Here is a 24,421-nt window from a genome sequence, read left to right as displayed (position 1 = left end):
CCCCCTGACATTATTATTATTACAGAGATTGACAGCAGCCATCGCACTGTGTGGAGTTAGACAAGGAGTAGCCACCAACAGGCCAGGTATTAGGGATGTTCCCTGCTTCAGCACAGGGGACTTAATCAGTGGTTCAGTCAAAATGATAAAGCCTCCTGTGCTGAAGAAGGGATATTCTTAAAACCTGGCCTGTTGATGGCGCTTGAGGATGAATTGGCCACTCCTGAGTTAGAGGAATGTTGAATTAACGTTTGGTTACTGTCAACAGTGGTTTGACGGATATAGGTACGGGGCGAGCTGACGGGGTGTGACAGATATAGGTACGGGGCGAGCTGACTGGTTGTGACCGATAAAGGTACGGGGCGAGCTGACGGGGTGTGACGGATATAGGTACGGGACAAGCTGACAGGGTGTAACCGATAAAGGTACGGGGCGAGCTGACGGGGTGTGACGGATATAGGTACGGGACAAGCTGACGGGGTGTGACGGATATAGGTACGGGGCGAGCTGACGGGGTGTGACAGATATAGGTACGGGGCGAGCTGATGGGGTGTGATGTTCTCGTGCCACCAACACCACAAAAAAATTGCATTTTAGACAAACACTGTGCAATGAAAGCAAAGTCACTGAATACAAGTTATTAACAATAAGATAAAAATAACCTGTTAAGCAGAATTCTGTTACCAGCTTGTGCCATAAAAAAATCTGGATTCTTTGCAGTTTGTGATCTTATTTAAACAGCTGTGTGGGGATACATTCAAAAGGACAGCTGTGTGGGGATCCATTCAAAAGGACAGCTGTGTGGGGATCCATTCAAAAGGACAGCTGTGTGGGGATCCATTCAAAAGGACAGCTGTGTGGGGATCCATTCAAAAGGACAGCTGTGTGGGGATCCATTCAAAAGGACAGCTGTGTGGGGATCCATTCAAAAGGACAGCTGTGTGGGGATCCATTCAAAATGACAGCTGTGTGGGGATCCATTCAAAAGGACAGCTGTGTGGGGATCCATTCAAAAGGACAGCTGTGTGGGGATCCATTCAAAAGGGCTTGGAAGACAAGCCCGTGGTTTGCAAGATCACGCGAAAATAAGCCATGTTTGAAAAGTTTGGGGGGGTTAGAATTGCACTTCTGCCCTCACCAACACCAACGCCAACGCCAAGTCCCTATCGCTGGGACTGATTACTGAATTAAACTCCCTGCCAATGTTCTGCGCTCCAATATACGTTGGCATCTTCCAAATACATGACTATCTGATTGTCTGCACACGTGTTTTTAGCTCACTAATGATAATCATTTTAGTTGCTGTTTTGATCTTTTTAGTGGCGTTTCTGTCCTTTCTGAATTGGTGCATTTTTATTGTCTTTGTGTTTCTATATTCTGCTTTAGATCAGAGGCCCCAACCCCCGTCCTCACGTCCCCTAACAGTGACAGTGATTGGGCCCCCTATGTTAATGAGGGGATCGCCTTCACACTGCACGGTCAGTGGTCCCTGCGGCCGGGGGTTGGGAACCTGTGCTTTAGATAGCACTTATTTAGCACTTATTAATGTCGACGTGATACCGTTTACTGATGCGAGAGTTATCACAACGTGCAAAGAATCCCGATTCTCCGGTTATTTCGCTTTAGATTTGAGACGAGCGGGGGCGCGCGAGAGGGTTTGCGCAGAAAGCTGCCACGTGCTAATAATGCTCAGGGTGATTCTGCAGACACGAGATGAATTCCTGGACTGGACGCCCCTCGTAACAAATCTTATACACAGCCACAAACAGCGGAAACCTGCACAGGAAGAAGAAATGTGTGTTAAACGGCTTCATTCGGGGAAGATTTCTTTTTTAAATTGGTGGAATATGTGTACAATTAAGATTAGGACAATTTAAAACAAGCCATTTGCTTTCTAATGCGTTGCGGTCGCCTCTGGCACTGAAAGGGTTAAAAAAAACCTCCTGGTTCCCTTCTGAGTTCTGGAGTTTGGATTTACACGATACAGCGCCGGCACTTACCGGGTCTTGTCTGGTCTTGTACAGAGATAGAGGACACAAGGTCACAGATGTCCATGGCATTGGATGAAAATAGACCTTTTTATCTTTATTTCTGATTCACACCCGTATTCAGGAACATTAATATTTGTATTTTTGAATGGGGTGTGTTATGGGGTTTTTTCTGTCTGGAGGGCAGTTTGGTGCCAAGCGCCAGCACGACAGCGCCAGGTCCAAACCCAAACCCACGTCAGGTTAATTTACAGAATGTGTGCAGCTGTCTAATCTCATGACTGGGATTGTCAGAGAGTGCTGCGGAGGAAACCTCCGAGGAGAACGCCTTGTTCTGCACAAACAGAACCGTTACCCTGAGTGTGCTATAAACGTGAGCAGCTGCGGAGGAAACCTCCGAGGAGAACGCCTTGTTCTGCACAAACAGAACCGTTACCCTGAGTGTGCTATAAACGTGAGCAGCTGCGGAGGAAACCTCCGAGGAGAACGCCTTGTTCTGCACAAACAGAACCGTTACCCGGAGTCTGCTATAAACGTGAGCAGCTGCGGAGGAAACCTCCGAGGAGAACGCCTTGTTCTGCACAAACAGAACCGTTACCCGGAGTCTGCTATAAACGTGAGCAGCTGCGGAGGAAACCTCCGAGGAGAACGCCTTGTTCTGCACAAACAGAACCGTTACCCTGAGTCTGCTAGAAACGTGAGCAGCTGCGGAGGAAACCTGCGAGGAGAACGCCTTGTTCTGCACAAACAGAACCGTTACCCGGAGTCTGCTAGAAACGTGAGCAGCTGCGGAGGGAAACCTCCGAGGAGAACGCCTTGTTCTGCACAAACAGAACCGTTACCCGGAGTCTGCTATAAACGTGAGCAGCTGCGGAGGAAACCTGCGAGGAGAACGCCTTGTTCTGCACAAACAGAACCGTTACCCGGAGTCTGCTAGAAACGTGAGCAGCTGCGGAGGGAAACCTCCGAGGAGAACGCCTTGTTCTGCACAAACAGAACCGTTACCCGGAGTCTGCTATAAACGTGAGCAGCTGCGGAGGAAACCTCCGAGGAGAACGCCTTGTTCTGCACAAACAGAACCGTTACCCGGAGTCTGCTAGAAACGTGAGCAGCTGCGGAGGAAACCTCCGAGGAGAACGCCTTGTTCTGCACAAACAGAACCGTTACCCGGAGTCTGCTAGAAACGTGAGCAGCTGCAGAGGAAACCTCCGAGGAGAACGCCTTGTTCTGCACAAACAGAACCGTTACCCGGAGTCTGCTAGAAACGTGAGCAGCTGCAGAGGAAACCTCCGAGGAGAACGCCTTGTTCTGCACAAACAGAACCGTTACCCGGAGTCTGCTAGAAACGTGAGCAGCTGCAGAGGAAACCTCCGAGGAGAACGCCTTGTTCTGCACAAACAGAACCGTTACCCGGAGTCTGCTAGAAACGTGAGCAGCTGCGGAGGGAACCTCCGAGGAGAACGCCTTGTTCTGCACAAACAGAACCGTTACCCGGAGTCTGCTAGAAACGTGAGCAGCTGCAGAGGAAACCTCCGAGGAGAACGCCTTGTTCTGCACAAACAGAACCGTTACCCGGAGTCTGCTAGAAACGTGAGCAGCTGCGGAGGGAAACCTGCGAGGAGAACGCCTTGTTCTGCACAAACAGAACCGTTACCCGGAGTCTGCTAGAAACGTGAGCAGCTGCGGAGGGAAACCTGCGAGGAGAACGCCTTGTTCTGCACAAACAGAACCGTTACCCGGAGTCTGCTATAAACGTGAGCAGCTGCGGAGGAAACCTCCGAGGAGAACGCCTTGTTCTGCACAAACAGAACCGTTACCCGGAGTCTGCTAGAAACGTGAGCAGCTGCGGAGGAAACCTCCGAGGAGAACGCCTTGTTCTGCACAAACAGAACCGTTACCCGGAGTCTGCTAGAAACGTGAGCAGCTGCGGAGGAAACCTGCGAGGAGAACGCCTTGTTCTGCACAAACAGAACCGTTACCCGGAGTCTGCTATAAACGTGAGCAGCTGCGGAGGAAACCTGCGAGGAGAACGCCTTGTTCTGCACAAACAGAACCGTTACCCGGAGTCTGCTAGAAACGTGAGCAGCTGCAGAGGAAACCTCCGAGGAGAACGCCTTGTTCTGCACAAACAGAACCGTTACCCGGAGTCTGCTAGAAACGTGAGCAGCTGCGGAGGAAACCTCCGAGGAGAACGCCTTGTTCTGCACAAACAGAACCGTTACCCTGAGTGTGCTAGAAACGTGAGCAGCTGCGGAGGAAACCTCCGAGGAGAACGCCTTGTTCTGCACAAACAGAACCGTTACCCGGAGTCTGCTAGAAACGTGAGCAGCTGCGGAGGGAAACCTCCGAGGAGAACGCCTTGTTCTGCACAAACAGAACCGTTACCCGGAGTCTGCTAGAAACGTGAGCAGCTGCGGAGGAAACCTCCGAGGAGAACGCCTTGTTCTGCACAAACAGAACCGTTACCCGGAGTCTGCTATAAACGTGAGCAGCTGCGGAGGAAACCTCCGAGGAGAACGCCTTGTTCTGCACAAACAGAACCGTTACCCTGAGTCTGCTAGAAACGTGAGCAGCTGCGGAGGAAACCTCCGAGGAGAACGCCTTGTTCTGCACAAACAGAACCGTTACCCGGAGTCTGCTAGAAACGTGAGCAGCTGCGGAGGAAACCTCCGAGGAGAACGCCTTGTTCTGCACAAACAGAACCGTTACCCGGAGTCTGCTAGAAACGTGAGCAGCTGCGGAGGGAAACCTGCGAGGAGAACGCCTTGTTCTGCACAAACAGAACCGTTACCCGGAGTCTGCTATAAACGTGAGCAGCTGCGGAGGAAACCTCCGAGGAGAACGCCTTGTTCTGCACAAACAGAACCGTTACCCGGAGTCTGCTATAAACGTGAGCAGCTGCGGAGGAAACCTCCGAGGAGAACGCCTTGTTCTGCACAAACAGAACCGTTACCCTGAGTCTGCTAGAAACGTGAGCAGCTGCGGAGGAAACCTCCGAGGAGAACGCCTTGTTCTGCACAAACAGAACCGTTACCCGGAGTCTGCTAGAAACGTGAGCAGCTGCAGAGGGAAACCTCCGAGGAGAACGCCTTGTTCTGCACAAACAGAACCGTTACCCGGAGTCTGCTAGAAACGTGAGCAGCTGCAGAGGAAACCTCCGAGGAGAACGCCTTGTTCTGCACAAACAGAACCGTTACCCGGAGTCTGCTATAAACGTGAGCAGCTGCGGAGGAAACCTCCGAGGAGAACGCCTTGTTCTGCACAAACAGAACCGTTACCCTGAGTCTGCTAGAAACGTGAGCAGCTGCAGAGGGAAACCTGCGAGGAGAACGCCTTGTTCTGCACAAACAGAACCGTTACCCGGAGTCTGCTATAAACGTGAGCAGCTGCGGAGGAAACCTCCGAGGAGAACGCCTTGTTCTGCACAAACAGAACCGTTACCCTGAGTCTGCTAGAAACGTGAGCAGCTGCAGAGGGAAACCTCCGAGGAGAACGCCTTGATCTGCACAAACAGAACCGTTACCCGGAGTCTGCTAGAAACGTGAGCAGCTGCAGAGGAAACCTCCGAGGAGAACGCCTTGTTCTGCACAAACAGAACCGTTACCCGGAGTCTGCTATAAACGTGAGCAGCTGCGGAGGGAACCTCCGAGGAGAACGCCTTGTTCTGCACAAACAGAACCGTTACCCGGAGTCTGCTAGAAACGTGAGCAGCCGCGGAGGAAACCTCCGAGGAGAACGCCTTGTTCTGCACAAACAGAACCGTTACCCGGAGTCTGCTAGAAACGTGAGCAGCTGCGGAGGGAACCTCCGAGGAGAACGCCTTGTTCTGCACAAACAGAACCGTTACCCGGAGTCTGCTAGAAACGTGAGCAGCTGCGGAGGAAACCTCCGAGGAGAACGCCTTGTTCTGCACAAACAGAACCGTTACCCGGAGTCTGCTAGAAACGTGAGCAGCTGCGGAGGGAAACCTGCGAGGAGAACGCCTTGTTCTGCACAAACAGAACCGTTACCCGGAGTCTGCTAGAAACGTGAGCAGCTGCAGAGGAAACCTCCGAGGAGAACGCCTTGTTCTGCACAAACAGAACCGTTACCCTGAGTCTGCTAGAAACGTGAGCAGCTGCGGAGGAAACCTCCGAGGAGAACGCCTTGTTCTGCACAAACAGAACCGTTACCCGGAGTCTGCTAGAAACGTGAGCAGCTGCGGAGGAAACCTCCGAGGAGAACGCCTTGTTCTGCACAAACAGAACCGTTACCCGGAGTCTGCTAGAAACGTGAGCAGCTGCGGAGGAAACCTCCGAGGAGAACGCCTTGTTCTGCACAAACAGAACCGTTACCCGGAGTCTGCTAGAAACGTGAGCAGCTGCGGAGGAAACCTCCGAGGAGAACGCCTTGTTCTGCACAAACAGAACCGTTACCCTGAGTCTGCTATAAACGTGAGCAGCTGCGGAGGAAACCTCCGAGGAGAACGCCTTGTTCTGCACAAACAGAACCGTTACCCGGAGTCTGCTATAAACGTGAGCAGCTGCGGAGGAAACCTGCGAGGAGAACGCCTTGTTCTGCACAAACAGAACCGTTACCCGGAGTCTGCTAGAAACGTGAGCAGCTGCGGAGGGAAACCTGCGAGGAGAACGCCTTGTTCTGCACAAACAGAACCGTTACCCGGAGTCTGCTAGAAACGTGAGCAGCTGCGGAGGAAACCTCCGAGGAGAACGCCTTGTTCTGCACAAACAGAACCGTTACCCGGAGTCTGCTAGAAACGTGAGCAGCTGCAGAGGAAACCTCCGAGGAGAACGCCTTGTTCTGCACAAACAGAACCGTTACCCGGAGTCTGCTATAAACGTGAGCAGCTGCGGAGGAAACCTCCGAGGAGAACGCCTTGTTCTGCACAAACAGAACCGTTACCCGGAGTCTGCTAGAAACGTGAGCAGCTGCGGAGGGAAACCTGCGAGGAGAACGCCTTGTTCTGCACAAACAGAACCGTTACCCTGAGTCTGCTATAAACGTGAGCAGCTGCGGAGGAAACCTCCGAGGAGAACGCCTTGTTCTGCACAAACAGAACCGTTACCCGGAGTCTGCTAGAAACGTGAGCAGCTGCGGAGGAAACCTCCGAGGAGAACGCCTTGTTCTGCACAAACAGAACCGTTACCCGGAGTCTGCTAGAAACGTGAGCAGCTGCGGAGGAAACCTCCGAGGAGAACGCCTTGTTCTGCACAAACAGAACCGTTACCCGGAGTCTGCTAGAAACGTGAGCAGCTGCGGAGGAAACCTCTACTGGCGACACACTGGCCGTCTTACACAGCTCTGTACTCCATCACTTAGACTGTAAGCTCCCCAGGCAAGGATTGCCAGCTCCCACCGATTCCCTATATCCATGCTTTCCCTGTATGTGTATGTTCACTTTGTATTCTTAGATTGTGTATACTGAAAAGCTCCGTGCACATGTTATGTATACGTAAAGGTGTCTGCCCCCCGCCCCCCCCCCCCTGACACGCGTGCTGCACCCCCCCCTGCCCCCCCCCCCCCCTCACACGCGCGCTGCCCGGTGTGCGAGCGGACGGTCGCACAGAGTGTAACGTACTTGTCGATTAGATCTTTCTGCTTCAGTATCTTGTACACCTCCGCTGAGGCCTGCGGTCCCTGCAGCTTCTGCCCGTTCAGCATTTCCTGCTCCAGCGCCTCGATGGACTGAAAACCAGACGTAACAGCGGTGACTACAACCCGCCCCCTGGTCTGTAACGTAATCATGTCTCACTGATTGGGGGGAGTCTCACTGATTGGGGGGAGTCTCACTGATTGGGGGGAGTCTCACTGATTGGGGGGAGTCTCACTGATTGGGGGGAGTCTCACTGATGGGTGGGGGGTTCTCACTAATTTGGGGGTTCTCACTGATTGTGGGTGTCGGACGTTGACGAGTCTGTAATGCACAAGATAAACGTGTTGCACAGAAGGTGGGAAGAGTATAGTGATACCCAGCATCATTATATAGTGGTCACTGCCTCCCGGGTCAGACTCACTTTCCCCGTCTTGGCGAAGGCCTCGGACACCTTCCGGTTTCTGCCGCCGTAACACGTGGTGATGAGGTCGGCCACGCCGCAGCTCTCCAGGAATGTGCTGGTGGAGACGGACTCTCCGCAGAAGAGCCGTGCGAAGGCCACCATCTCCATGAGGCCCAAGCGGATCACCGCAGCCTTCGTGTTATCACCGAAACCCAAACCATCGCAGAACCCGGCTCCCACCGCAACAATGTTCTGAGGGACAGGAGACATCGCACCGTGGCACCATGTCACACACTGACACACTGATACAATGGGACAAACTATGATACAATGTGACACTGATACAATCACTATGATACAATGTGACACACTATGATACAATGTGACACACACACAAACACACACAATCACTACGATACAATGTGACACATTCACTACGATACAATGTGACACACTATGATACAATGTGACACACATACAAGCACTATGCTACAATGTGACACACTATGATACAATGTGACACACTGATACAATGTGACACACATACAATCACTATGGTACAATGTGACACACTATGATACAATGTGACATGCTATGACGGGTGCGCAATCTTTTCCCTCTGCGCCCCACCCCCCTTCCCCTGCGCCCCTCCCTTCCCCTGCGCCCCCCCCTTCCCCTGCACTAATACTACAAAGAAAAAACAAAGCCGGTGCAAACGCGCTCACTTCTCAATTGTGAAAATAGTGTGCCAAAAATTGGTGAAATAAGTGAATAAATAAATCACATGAAGTAAGTGAAGGTCACGGAAACAGTGATCCGCAGAAGATGCTATATACACCTATATACTGTTCCAGTGGAAAGGTGATATTCTATACTGTACCTTGGGGTCACTGAGGTCACAATACCAACAAGCTGCTAAATATCGCGGCGCTTTGCGAGTTGCATTTTCTTCTCTCCGAATATAATTTGAGGATTTTCTCTATTTCACGATTGTTTTTCCCCTATTACCTTTCCACTGTAACAGTATATAGGTATATAGGTATATAGGTATATAGCATTTCCTGCGGACCAGAAGTGTTTCCGTGACCTAGCCGCACTTTCACTTCATGTGATTCCTTTATTCACTTGTTTATTTCACCTATTTTTGGCGCACTATTTTCACGAGAGAAGTGCCGGGCGTTATCTCACTGATGAGGCCCTCGTCTTTCCTGGGAGCTGCATCACCTTCACTTTCACATATTCATTTCTATAATCGCTCACCGACTTCACATTTAGTATTTAATTTGCGCCTGTTTCACTAATTATCACACGCACGAGGATTTATTCCCATGAGAACACGTTTCCAGCGCCGACAACACCGCTCTGTGCTTTTATACTGCGGTAACGTGTGACATACTGTGATACACTGATACAGTACTCTGTGACATACTGTGATACACTGATACAGTACTCTGTGACATACTGTGATACACTGATACAGTACTCTGTGACATACTGTGGTACACTGATACAGTACTCTGTGACATACTGTGATACACTGATACAGTACTCTGTGACATACTGTGATACACTGATACAGTACTCTGTGACATACTGTGGTACACTGATACAGTACTCTGACATATTGTGATAGACAGATACACTGTGACATACTGTGACATACTGTGACACACTGATACACTGTGACATACTGTGATACACAGATACAGTACTCTGTGACACACTGATACACTGTGACATACTGTGATACACTGATACAGTACTCTGTGACATACTGTGATACACTGATACAGTACTCTGTGACATACTGTGATACACTGATACAGTACTCTGTGACATACTGTGCTACACTGATACAGTACTCTGTGACATACTGTGATACACTGATACACTGTGACATACTGTGATACACTGATACAGTACTCTGTGACATACTGTGATACACTGATACAGTACTCTGTGACATACTGTGATACACTGATACAGTACTCTGTGACATACTGTGATACACTGATACACTGTGACATACTGTGATACACTGATACAGTACTCTGTGACATACTGTGATACACTGATACACTGTGACATACTGTGATACACTGATACACTGTGACATACTGTGATACACTGATACAGTACTCTGTGACATACTGTGATACACTGATACAGTACTCTGTGACATACTGTGATACACTGATACAGTACTCTGTGACATACTGTGATACACTAATACAGTACTCTGTGACATACTGTGATACACTGATACACTGTGACATACTGTGATACACTGATACAGTACTCTGTGACATACTGTGATACACTGATACACTGTGACATACTGTGATACACTGATACAGTACTCTGTGACATACTGTGATACACTGATACACTGTGACATACTGTGATACACTGATACAGTACTCTGTGACATACTGTGATACACTGATACACTGTGACATACTGTGATACACTGATACACTGTGACATACTGTGATACACTGATACAGTACTCTGTGACATACTGTGATACACTGATACACTGTGACATACTGTGATACACTGATACAGTACTCTGTGACATACTGTGATACACTGATACACTGTGACATACTGTGATACACTGATACACTGTGACATACTGTGGTACACTGATACAGTACTCTGTGACACACTGTGACACTAATACATTGGCATATTTTGATACACTGTGGCACCAGCACTAGATTGTCAGCTCCTCGGGACAGGGTTTGTGTGCAGCAGTATGTAAGCACATGTGTGTTCCGTGTGTTACACGGTATCATACTGTACATGATGCGCAGATTTTACCTTCAGCGCACCGCAGATCTCCACCGTGTCCGAATCCTCCACCACCGTGACGCGGAAATTCGGCGTCTGCATCAGTTCCTTGAAGATTTGCCCGTGCCGCGGGTTCTTACACCCTGGCGAAAGATGGAATAGACATATTCACCCCTCCGCTTAACGCTCCCCCCCTCAGTAACGCTCCCCCCCTCAGTAACGCTCCCCCCCCCTCAGTAACGCTCCCTCAGTAACGCTCCCTCACTCAGTAACGCTCCCTCAGTAACGCTCCCTCACTCAGTAACGCTCCCTCAGTAACGCTCCCTCACTCAGTAACGCTCCCTCACTCAGTAACGCTCCCTCAGTAACGCTCCCCCCCTCAGTAACGCTCCCTCAGTAACGCTCCCTCACTCAGTAACGCTCCCTCAGTAACGCTCCCTCACTCAGTAACGCTCCCTCAGTAACGCTCCCTCACTCAGTAACGCTCCCTCACTCAGTAACGCTCCCTCAGTAACGCTCCCTCACTCAGTAACGCTCCCTCACTCAGTAACGCTCCCCCCCTCAGTAACGCTCCCCCCCTCAGTAACGCTCCCTCACTCAGTAACGCTCCCCCCCTCAGTAACGCTCCCTCACTCAGTAACGCTCCCCCCCTCAGTAACGCTCCCTCACTCAGTAACGCTCCCGCCCCTCAGTAACGCTCCCTCAGTAACGCTCCCTCACTCAGTAACGCTCCCTCAGTAACGCTCCCTCACTCAGTAACGCTCCCCCTGAGTAACACTCCCCCTGAGTAACGCTCCCCCCTCAGTAACACTCCCTCATCAACCTCTCAGATTTAACCCATTAAATACACCCCTTGCCCGCTGAGTTTGCGCCGGTGACGCCGGCGCGGGGAGAGGTGCGCGGTAATTACCGATCGTGGTCTCGCAGAACTTCTCCTCCGCGACCTCGCTGGCGATATTCGCTCCCATCAGGACGCTGACCTCCATGTCCAGCTTCTCCTGGATAATGTGTGAGATCAGCTTCAGCCCCTCGGGCCCCTCGTCCACTCCCTGCGGGGACCAAGGCGTCACGCGGACGGAAACCCCGTGCCGGAACATCACTCCGCCCTAAAACTACACAATGTCCCCCCTACTACAGGGAGACGGGCGGCGGGCACACACGGCAAACTCACACCGCGCCGGCCTCTGAAAGGGTTAATCCGTGTTTCAGTTCGTGCGTGGACGCGATGGAATGAATATAAAGCTAGAACATGGCGCGTCTCCGTAACCCCGACCTCCCGGAGGGAACCGTCACGCGCGTCACGCCGCGTCACACCAGCTAATATTATACACGCTTTCAAACCTCACGGGGGCCAGGGGTCCCTTCCCGTGTCACAGGGGCTCACGCGTGATGTCCTGAACGTGTGCGCATAGAACGCGCGACTCGGGCACATTACATACTGCAAAATGTGTGTGAAAAGGAGGAATACATGATACACGTATCGTAATAATGCTGCAGACAAACTGGTCTCGTCATACAAAGTGCATACTGACTACATACTAACTACATACTATCTACATACTAATGGCATGCTAACTGCATCCAAGCTATATACTAACAGAATAAAAACTACATACCAACTACATACAAGTGACATCCCAATAGCATACAAACTACATATTAACTGCATACAAACTACATATTAACTGCATACGAACTACATATTAACGGCATACGAACTACATATTAACTGCATACGAACTACATATTAACTGCATACAAACTACATATTAACTGCATACATACTACATATTAACTGCATACAAACTACATATTAACTGCATACAAACTACATATTAACTGCATACAAACTACATATTAACTGCATACAAACTACATATTAACTGCATACAAACTACATATTAACTGCATACAAACTACATATTAACTGCATACAAACTACATATTAACTGCATACATACTACATATTAACTGCATACAAACTACATATTAACTGCATACAAACTACATATTAACTGCATACAAACTACATATTAACTGCATACAAACTACATATTAACTGCATACAAACTACATATTAACTGCATACAAACTACATATTAACTGCATACAAACTACATATTAACTGCATACAAACTACATATTAACTGCATACAAACTGCTGTACGAGGGCACTTCCCACTTAGATGCAGTTTTCGAGTTTTGATAGGGTGACGTCTCACGCGTGTGGCAGCGTCAGTGGCGTGTAAGGCAGAGGTGCGCAAACTGGGGGGCGCGAGATTTGCCCGGGGGGCGCGGCGGTCGCAGAGGTCCCGCGCTCTTCCCCCGGGGATCGTGTGAGGCCTCTGCAACAAAAACACCTCGCCTGGAATCAGACGCAGTGACGCGTCTCCATGGCAACACGCCGTCAAATGACGCCGAGCGGTCTTGTGACGTGACACGCATCAAATGACGCCGTGGGTCACGTGACCTGACATCACGTGACCTCGGAGCGTCATTTGACGCAGTGCTAAAGGTAGGAGGGGGGGGTCGCGAGCTATGGAGCAGGCAGAAAGGGGGGGGGGGCGCAGCCGTAAAAGTTTGCGCTCCCCTGGTGTAGGGTATATATAGGTGAACAAGAAATCCCGTAAAGAATGCTATATAGTAAGAGAGATATATTGCCCTGTGTGTAATACACAATCACACGGTTACTGCCCTGTGTGTAATACACAATCACATGGTTACTGCCCTGTGTGTAATACACAATCACATGGTTACTGCCCTGTGTGTAATACACAATCACATGGTTACTGCCCTGTGTGTAATACACAATCACATGGTTACTGCCCTGTGTGTAATACACAATCACACGGTTACTGCCCTGTGTGTAATACACAATCACACGGTTACTGCCCTGTGTGTAATACACAATCACACGGTTACTGCCCTGTGTGTAATACACAATCACATGGTTACTGCCCTGTGTGTAATACACAATCACATGGTTACTGCCCTGTGTGTAATACACGGACAATCACATGGTTACTGCCCTGTGTGTAATACACAATCACACGGTTACTGCCCTGTGTGTAATACACAATCACACCGTTACTGCCCTGTGTGTAATACACAATCACACCGTTACTGCCCTGTGTGTAATACACAATCACACGGTTACTGCCCTGTGTGTAATACACAATCACACGGTTACTGCCCTGTGTGTAATACACAATCACACGGTTACTGCCCTGTGTGTAATACACAATCACACGGTTACTGCCCTGTGTGTAATACACAATCACACGGTTACTGCCATGTGTGTAATACACAATCACACGGTTACTGCCCTGTGTGTAATACACAATCACACGGTTACTGTCCTGTGTGTAATACACAATCACACGGTTACTGCCCTGTGTGTAATACACAATCACACGGTTACTGCCCTGTGTGTAATACACAATCACACGGTTACTGCCCTGTGTGTAATACACAATCACACGGTTACTGCCCTGTGTGTAATACACAATCACACGGTTACTGCCCTGTGTGTAATACACAATCACATGGTTACTGCCCTGTGTGTAATACACAATCACATGGTTACTGCCCTGTGTGTAATACACAATCACATGGTTACTGCCCTGTGTGTAATACACAATCACACCGTTACTGCCCTGTGTGTAATACACAATCACACCGTTACTGCCCTGTGTGTAATACACAATCACACCGTTACTGCCCTGTGTGTAATACACGGACAATCACATGGTTACTGCCCTGTGTGTAATACACGGACAATCACATGGTTACTGCCCTGTGTGTAATACACGGACAATCACATGGTTACTGCCCTGTGTGTAATACACAATCACACGGTTACTGCCCTGTGTGTAATACACAATCACACCGTTACTGCCCTGTGTGTAATACACAATCACACCGTTACTGCCCTGTGTGTAATACACAATCACACGGTTACTGCCCTGTGTGTAATACACAATCACACGGTTACTGCCCTGTGTGTAATACACAATCACACGGTTACTGCCCTGTGTGTAATACACAATCACACGGTTACTGCCCTGTGTGTAATACACAATCACACGGTTACTGCCCTGTGTGTAATACACAATCACACGGTTACTGCCCTGTGTGTAATACACAATCACACGGTTACTGTCCTGTGTGTAATACACAATCACACGGTTACTGTCCTGTGTGAAATACACAATCACACGGTTACTGCCCTGTGTGTAATACACAATCACACGGTTACTGCCCTGTGTGTAATACACAATCACACGGTTACTGCCCTGTGTGTAATACACAATCACATGGTTACTGCCCTGTGTGTAATACACAATCACACGGTTACTGCCCTGTGTGTAATACACAATCACATGGTTACTGCCCTGTGTGTAATACACGGACAATCACATGGTTACTGCCCTGTGTGTAATACACAATCACATGGTTACTGCCCTGTGTGTAATACACAATCACATGGTTACTGCCGTGTGTAATACACGGACAATCACATGGTTACTGCCCTGTGTGTAATACACGGACAATCACACGGTTACTGCCCTGTGTGTAATACACAATCACATGGTTACTGCCCTGTGTGTAATACACGGACAATCACATGGTTACTGCCCTGTGTGTAATACACAATCACACGGTTACTGCCCTGTGTGTAATACACAGACAATCACACGGTTACTGCCCTGTGTGTAATACACAATCACACGGTTACTGCCCTGTGTGTAATACACGGACAATCACACGGTTACTGCCCTGTGTGTAATACACAATCACACGGTTACTGCCCTGTGTGTAATACACAATCGCACGGTTACTGCCCTGTGTGTAATACACAATCGCACGGTTACTGCCCTGTGTGTAATACACAATCACACGGTTACTGCCCTGTGTGTAATACACGGACAATCACACGGTTACTGCCTGTGTGTAATACACAATCACACGGTTACTGCCCTGTGTGTAATACACAATCACACGGTTACTGCCCTGTGTGTAATACACAATCACACGGTTACTGCCCTGTGTGTAATACACAATCGCACGGTTACTGCCCTGTGTGTAATACACAATCGTACGGTTACTGCCCTGTGTGTAATACACAATCACACGGTTACTGCCCTGTGTGTAATACACAATCACACGGTTACTGCCCTGTGTGTAATACACAATCACACGTTTACTGCCCTGTGTGTAATACACAATCACACGGTTACTGCCCTGTGTGTAATACACGGACAATCACATGGTTACTGCCCTGTGTGTAATACACAATCACACGGTTACTGCCCTGTGTGTAATACACAATCACACGGTTACTGCCCTGTGTGTAATACACAATCACACGTTTACTGCCCTGTGTGTAATACACAATCACACGGTTACTGCCCTGTGTGTAATACACAATCGCACGGTTACTGCCCTGTGTGTAATACACAATCACACGGTTACTGCCCTGTGTGTAATACACAATCACATGTATGATATGACACGTGCCGTCTCCCCCGGGGGCTGGCTGCACAGAGAGATGGCGCTGGGGGCGTGTCCCTGCGCTCACATCATCGTCCTCACCTTAATAAGAGAAATCCCAAACGCTCCGGACTTGACGCGGCCGACGAGCTGAGCGCAGATCCGCCCGATGAACTGGTGCGGGACGACGAACACCAGGATATCTGCCCCCGCTGCAGCGTCAGCCAGCTCCGGCACGGCGACCTGCGTATACAGCGCATGGTGTAATACACAGGGCACGCACAGGAGGTGTTATACACAGGGCACGCACAGGAGGTGTTTTATACAGGGCACGCACAGGAGGTGTTATACACAGGGCACGCACAGGTGGTGTTATACACAGGGCACGCACAGGAGGTGTTATACACAGGGCACGCACAGGAGGTGTTATATACAGGGCACGCACAGGAGGTGTTATACACAGGGCACGCACAGGAGGTGTTTTATACAGGGCACGCACAGGAGGTGTTATACACAGGGCACGCACAGGAGGTGTTTTATACAGGGCACGCACAGGAGGTGTTATACACAGGGCACGCACAGGAGGTGTTTTATACAGGGCACGCACAGGAGGTGTTATACACAGGGCACGCACAGGAGGTGTTATATACATGGCACGCACAGGAGGTGTTATATACAGGGCACGCACAGGAGGTGTTTTATACAGGGCACGCACAGGAGGTGTTATACACAGGGCACGCACAGGAGGTGTTATATACATGGCACAGGAGGGAGGTGTTATATACAGGGCACGCACAGGAGGTGTTATATACAGGGCACGCACAGGAGGTGTTATATACATGGCACAGGAGGGAGGTGTTATATACAGGGCACACGCTGGAGGTTTTATATACAGGGCACGGATATATATGTATATATGAATAATCAGTGGTTGACAAATCACCAAAAAAATCTACTCGCCACCTAGTACCAAACGTGTGCTGCTTGGGCCAATATTTACTCGCCCGGGGGTTAAATCCACGCGCTCGGGGCGAGCAAATGTATAGGTTTGTCGAACACTGTGAATAATAGTGCAGAGTATGCCCTCTCCCGGACGTGCGGGGGGCAGGTGAGGGGGGTGGGGGGGGGGCAGGTGAGGGGGTTGGGGGGGGAGCAGGTGAGGGGGGGAGCAGGCGAGGGGTGTGCGGGGGGCAGGTGAGGGGCATGTGAGGGGGGTGGGTGGGGGGGGCATGTGAGGGGGGTATGTGAGGGGAGTGGGGGGGGCAGGTGAGGGGCATGTGAGGGGGGTGGGTGGGGGGGCATGTGAGGGGGGTATGTGAGGGGAGTGGGGGGGGCAGGTGAGGGGGTGGGGGGGCAGGTGAGGGGCATGTGAGGGGGTGGGTGGGGGGGGGGGCATGTGAGGGGGTGGGTGGGGGGGGCAGGTGAGGGGGGTGGGGGGGGCAGGTGAGGGGGGGTGGGGGGGGGGCAGGTGAGGGGGGTGGGTGGGGGGGGCATGTGAGGGGGGTGGGGGGGCAGGTGAGGGGGGTGGGGGGCGGCGCTCACCACATTCCGGGGCAGCGCGTGACCGGGGAGATATTTCACATTCTCGTGTTCCTGGTTTATAATTTCCGTCAGTTTCCGCCCCTCGATCAGCTCCTCGAACACCCACATGTTCACCAACGGCGCAAAGCGGTTGGATTTCTTGGTGTTGTTGCCGATGATTTTAGAGATAGCAGATCCCCTACGTAAATAATCAAATCAACGCCGGAGACACGGAGGAAAAGATGTCGTGTGTTACACGCGCTCACTCTCTGTGTGTTACACGCGCTCACTCTCTGTGTGTTACACGCGCTCACTCTCTGTGTGTTACACGCGCTCGCTCTCTGTGTGTTACACGCGCTCGCTCTCTGTGTGTTACACGCGCTCGCTCTCTGTGTGTTACACGCGCTCGCTCTCTGTGTGTTACACGCGCTCGCTCTCTGTGTGTTACACGCGCTCGCTCTCTGTGTGTTACACGCGCTCACTCTCTGTGTGTTACACGCGCTCCCTCTCTCTGTGTGTTACACGCGCTCACTCTCTGTGTGTTACACGCGCTCACTCTCTGTGTGTTACACGCGCTCACTCTCTGTGTGTTACACGCGCTCACTCTCTGTGTGTTACACGCGCTCACTCTCTGTGTGTTACACGCGCTCACTCTCTGTGTGTTACACGCGCTCACTCTCTGTGTGTTACACGCGCTCACTCTCTGTGTTACACGCTCGCTCTCTGTGTTACACGCTCGCTCTCTGTGTTACACGCTCGCTCTCTGTGTTACACGCTCGCTCTCTGTGTTACGCGCTCGCTCTCTGTGTTACGCGCTCGCTCAATGTGTTACGCGCTCGCTCAATGTGTTACGCGCTCGCTCAATGTGTTACTCGCTCGCTCTCTGCGTTACGCGCTCGCTCTCTGCGTTACGCACTCTGTGTGTTACACTCTTACTCTCTGTGTGTTACACGTGCACTCAATGTGTTACACACTGACTGTGTTACACGTGCACTCAATGTGTTACACACTGACTGTGTTACACGCTCACTCTCTGTTACACGTGCACTCAATGTGTTACACGCTCTCTCTCTGTGTTACACGCTCACTCAATGAGTTACACGCTCGCTCTCTGCGTTACGCGCTCGCTCTCTGCGTTACGCGCTCGCTCTCTGCGTTACGCGCTCGCTCTCTGCGTTACGCGCTCGCTCTCTGCGTTACGCGCTCGCTCTCTGCGTTACGCGCTCGCTCTCTGCGTTACGCGCTCACTCTCTGTGTTACACGCTCACTCAATGTGTTACACGCTCGCTCTCTGCGTTACGCGCTCGCTCTCTGCGTTACGCACTCGCTCTCTGCGTTACGCACTCTGTGTGTTACACTCTCACTCTGTGTGTTACACGTGCACTCAATGTGTTACACACTGACTGTGTTACACTCTCACTGTGTTACACACTGACTGTGTTACACGCTCGCTCTCTGTGTTACACGTGCACTCAATGTGTTACACACTGACTGTGTTACACTCTCACTGTGTTACACACTGACTGTGTTACACGCTCACTCTCTGTGTTACACGTGCACTCAATGTGTTACACACTGACTGTGTTACACGCTCACTCTCTGTGTTACACGTGCACTCAATGTGTTAGACGCTCACTCAATGTGTTAGACGCTCACTCTGTGTTACGCGCTCGCTCTCTGTGTTACGCGCTCGCTCTCTGTGTTACGCGCTCTGTGTGTTACACGTGCACTCAATGTGTTACACACTGACACTGTGTTACACGCTCGCTCTCTGTGTTACACGCTCACTCTCCATGCAGACGGTCATATGCCAAAATCCGACCACTGCAAAACGTTCAGATGCGCAAAAACCAGTCCCGGATTTATATAGGAAAAAGAATCCCAACACATTAATCCGATTCTCTTTCTCTGATCAATTTTTTGTGGTTTATTGCACCAGAAACGCCCTAATTCTGCACGCCGGAGGCTGTGCCATGTAACATACACAGTACATACTAAGTAGCCATGTAACATACACAGTACATGTGTCCATCTCTGGCTCTAACTCCAACCCCCTGGATATCACCTGTGGTGTCCCGCAAGGCTCTGTTCTGGGGCCCCTACTCTTCTCAGTGTTCATTAATGATCTTCCCACAGCTTGTAAGGAAGCCTCAATACACATGTATGCAGATGACACAATCCTATACGCACACAGCCATAGCCTCTCTGACCTTCAACACATACTTCAGTCTGACTTTGTGAGACTCGAAAACTGGATTTCCCAAAACAAACTGTTTTTAAACACTGACAAGACGGTAACAATGGTATTTGGGACCAAGACTAAATTTGTAAAGCTTCCAGCGACTGAGCTCCTGATCAGAACCAACGCTAAAACCACCCTAACACCTGTTACTGGTTTTAAATACCTGGGCATATGGTTTGACTCCCACTTAACATTCGGGATGCACATTGATACCCTGACAACCAAGACCTATGCCAAACTAGGGGTACTTTACAGGAACAAATCCTCCCTAAGTCTCCTGGTCAGAAAGCGTATCGCACAGCAGATGCTAATGCCAATTATTGACTATGGAGACATAGTATATGGCTCGGCACCTCAAACCCACCTTAGCAAACTTGACACCCTCTACAACTCAATTTGTCGTTTTGTTCTCCAATGCAACTACAACACACATCACTGCAAAATGCTCAAAGAACTAGATTGGTCATCACTTGAGTCTAGGCGCAAAGTTCACCTTTCCTGTCTTGCCTTTAAATTCTTCATGAGCAAGCTACCCAGCTACCTGAACAAGCTCCTCACCCCTACCACATGCAGCACCTATCACCTGAGATCAGACTCCAAAAGACTGTTCATGGTCCCAAGGACTCCAAAAGACTGTTCATGGTCCCAAGGTTCAACAAAGTATCCGGCCGTTCCTCCTTCTCCTTCCGTGCACCCCAAAACTGGAACAACCTACCAGAGACTCTCACATCCACCACCAGTCTAAGTCCTTTCAAAACTAAGGCTGTCACACATTTTAATCTGGTCTGTAACTGTTTCATACGCCCATAATATATATTATCTCCAACTGTGCATGCAACGTCTTGTATATAATGTATACCCTGCTCATTATGTAACTATGTATTTGTAACCATGTATTATTTGTCTTAACTCTGTGCCCAGGGCATACTTGAAAACGAGAGGTAACTCTCACTGTATTACTTCCGGGTAACACATTTTATAAATAAATAAATAGCCATGTAACATACACAGTACATGCTAAGTAGCCACAGACACACCCCCCGGGTCACAGATACACACCCCGGGTCACAGATACACACCCCGGGTCACAGATACACACCCCGGGTCACAAGGACACACCAGGTCACAGAAATACACCCCCCCCGGGTCACAGAAATACACCCCCCCGGGTCACAGAAATACACCCCCCCGGGTCACAGAAATACACCCCCCCGGGACACAGGGACACCCCCGGGACACAGGGACACCCCCGGGACACAGGGACACCCCCGGGTCACAGGGACACAGGGTCACAGGGACACCCCCGGGTCACAGGGACACCCCCGGGTCACAGGGACACCCCCTGGGTCACAGGGACACCCCCGGGTCACGGACACACTCGGGTCACAGGGACACCCCCGGGTCACAGGGACACACTCGGGTCACAGGGACACCCCCGGGTCACAGGGACACCCCCGGGACACAGGGACACCCCCGGGACACAGGGACACACTCGGGACACAGGGACACCCCCGGGTCACAGGGACACCCCCGGGTCACAGGGACACCCCCGGGTCACAGGGACACCCCCGGGTCACAGGGACACCCCCGGGACACAGGGACACCCCCGGGTCACAGGGACACCCCCGGGTCACAGGGACACAGGGACACCCCCGGGACACAGGGACACCCCCGGGTCACAGAGACACCCCCGGGTCACAGGGACACCCCCTGGGTCACAGGGACACCCCTGGGTCACAGGGACACCCCCGGGTCACAGGGACACCCCCGGGTCACAGGGTCACAGGGACACCCCCGGGTCACAGGGACACACTCGGGTCACAGGGACACCCCCTGAGTCACAGGGACACCCCCGGGTCACAGGGACACACTCGGGTCACAGGGACACCCCCGGGTCACAGGGACACCCCCGGGTCACAGGGACACACTCGGGTCACAGGGACACCCCCGGGTCACAGGGACACCCCCGGGACACAGGGACACCCCCGGGACACAGGGACACACTCGGGTCACAGGGACACCCCCGGGTCACAGGGACACCCCCGGGACACAGGGACACCCCCGGGACACAGGGACACCCCCGGGTCACAGGGACACCCCCGGGACACAGGGACACCCCCGGGTCACAGGGACACCCCCGGGTCACAGGGACACAGGGACACCCCCGGGACACAGGGACACCCCCGGGTCACAGAGACACCCCCGGGTCACAGGGACACCCCCTGGGTCACAGGGACACCCCTGGGTCACAGGGACACCCCCGGGTCACAGGGACACCCCCGGGTCACAGGGTCACAGGGACACCCCCGGGTCACAGGGACACACTCGGGTCACAGGGACACCCCCTGAGTCACAGGGACACCCCCGGGTCACAGGGACACACTCGGGTCACAGGGACACCCCCGGGTCACAGGGACACACCCGGGTCACAGGGACACCCCCGGGTCACAGGGACACACTCGGGTCACAGGGACACCCCCGGGTCACAGGGACACACCCGGGTCACAGGGACACACCCGGGTCACAGGGACACCCCCGGGTCACAGGGACACACTCGGGTCACAGGGACACCCCCGGGTCACAGGGACACCCCCGGGTCACAGGGACACACTCGGGTCACAGGGACACACTCGGGTCACAGGGACACCCCCGGGTCACAGGGACACCCCCGGGACACAGGGACACCCCCGGGTCACAGGGACACACCCGGGTCACAGGGACACCCCCGGGTCACAGGGACACCCCCGGGTCACAGGGACACCCCCGGGTCACAGGGACACCCCCGGGTCACAGGGACACTCACCAGTTTCCGGAGCCGATGATGGTCACTCTGAGAGGGGCCATGCTCCGCACTATCTGGATCTGGCTTCTGTGTTGGTTCTGATATCTCAGAGGGCGTTTTGTCCCTGGTTCTGGTCGTGGTCCTGCACCTGGTCCCGGTTCTAACCTTGGTCCTAGTTCTGGTCTGTCCTCGGTTCTGATCTCTGGTCTTGGTTCTGATCCCGGTTCTGATCTCTGGTCCCGGTTCTGGTCCCGGTTCTGATCTCTAGTCCCGGTTCTGATCTCTAGTCCCGGTCTCTAGTCCCCGGTTCTGGTCTCTGGTCCCCGGTTCTGGTCTCTGGTCCCCGGTTCTGGTCTCTGGTCCCCGGTTCTGGTCTCTGGTCCCCGGTTCTGGTCTCTAGTCCCCGGTTCTGGTCTCTAGTCCCCGGTTCTGATCTCTAGTCCCCGGTTCTGATCTCTAGTCCCCGGTTCTGGTCCCCGGTTCTGGTCTCTGGTCCCCGGTTCTGGTCTCTAGTCCCCAGTTCTGGTCTCTAGTCCCCGGTTCTGATCTCTAGTCCCCGGTTCTGATCTCTAGTCCCCGGTTCTGGTCCCCGGTTCTGATCTCTAGTACCGGTTCTGATCTCTGGTCTTGGTTCTGATCTCTAGTCCCGGTTCTGATCTCTAGTCCCCGTCTCTAGTCCCCGGTTCTGGTCTCTAGTCCCCGGTTCTGGTCTCTAGTCCCCGGTTCTGATCTCTGGTTCTGGTCTCTAGTCCCCGGTTCTGATCTCTAGTCCCGGTCTCTAATCCCCGGTTCTGATCTCTAGCCCCCGGTTCTGATCTCTAGCCCCCGGTTCTGGTCCCCGGTTCTGGTCTCTGATCCCGGTTCTGGTCTCTAGTCCCCGGTTCTGATCTCTAGTCCCCGGTTCTGATCTCTAGTCCCGGTCTCTAGTCCCCGGTTCTGATCTCTAGCCCCCGGTTCTGATCTCTAGCCCCCGGTTCTGGTCCCCGGTTCTGGTCTCTGATCTCTGGTTCTGGTCTCTAGTCCCCGGTTCTGGTCTCTAGTCCCCGGTTCTGATCTCTAGTCCCCGGTTCTGGTCCCCGGTTCTAGTCTCTGGTCCCGGTTCTGGTCAGTACTGAGCAGGGAGTGTGAAGTGACACCTTAAATTCCTCTTCCCGCAGCACTTCCCCTGAGCCGCTCTCATTGGCTGAATTCACTTCTGGGGGAGGGACTCCGAGTAATGCACCCAATCAGAGCTCGATATGTAAATAAGCGGAGGTATGTGCAGGTAGCAGGCGTATTATAAAGTCTCTGTATGTATAATGTATATAGTATGGGCTCTGTATATATAATGTATATAGTATGGGCTCTGTATATATAATGTATATAGTATGGGGTCTGTATATATAATGTATATAGTATGGGGTCTGTATATATCATGTATATAGTAGGGGGTCTGTATATATCATGTATATAGTAGGGGGTCTGTATATAATGTATATAGTATGGGCTCTGTATATATCATGTATATAGTACGGGGTCTGTATATAATGTATATAGTATGGGCTCTGTATATATCATGTATATAGTAGGGGGTCTGTATATAATGTATATAGTATGGGCTCTG

General features: G+C 51.6%; 1 protein-coding gene across 1 annotated transcript in view; it reads right to left on the bottom strand.

Moving 5' to 3' along the window:
- LOC142499887 (glycerol-3-phosphate dehydrogenase [NAD(+)], cytoplasmic-like) overlaps positions 1 to 23,996 on the bottom strand; it is a 28,547-nt gene extending 4,551 nt beyond the window's left edge. Inside the window, exons 1-8 of the mRNA XM_075609922.1 lie at positions 22,840 to 23,996; positions 17,816 to 17,993; positions 16,376 to 16,516; positions 11,691 to 11,829; positions 10,811 to 10,923; positions 8,003 to 8,236; positions 7,567 to 7,673; positions 1 to 1,776 (exon numbers count right to left, since the gene is read on the bottom strand). The exon at positions 1 to 1,776 is cut by the window's left edge and continues 4,551 nt beyond it. Coding sequence (XP_075466037.1) covers positions 1,680 to 1,776; positions 7,567 to 7,673; positions 8,003 to 8,236; positions 10,811 to 10,923; positions 11,691 to 11,829; positions 16,376 to 16,516; positions 17,816 to 17,993; positions 22,840 to 22,880 — 1,050 coding nt within the window. The 5' untranslated portion in view covers positions 22,881 to 23,996 and the 3' untranslated portion in view covers positions 1 to 1,679. The remainder of the gene's footprint in view (positions 1,777 to 7,566; positions 7,674 to 8,002; positions 8,237 to 10,810; positions 10,924 to 11,690; positions 11,830 to 16,375; positions 16,517 to 17,815; positions 17,994 to 22,839) is intronic.
- Positions 23,997 to 24,421: the final 425 nt, after the last annotated feature.

The sequence above is a fragment of the Ascaphus truei genome, chromosome 7 (genome assembly GCF_040206685.1).
Source record: "Ascaphus truei isolate aAscTru1 chromosome 7, aAscTru1.hap1, whole genome shotgun sequence".
NCBI lineage: Eukaryota > Metazoa > Chordata > Amphibia > Anura > Ascaphidae > Ascaphus > Ascaphus truei.
Note: the sequence above shows the minus strand (reverse complement) of the source record. Positions and strands in the feature narration are given on the sequence as shown.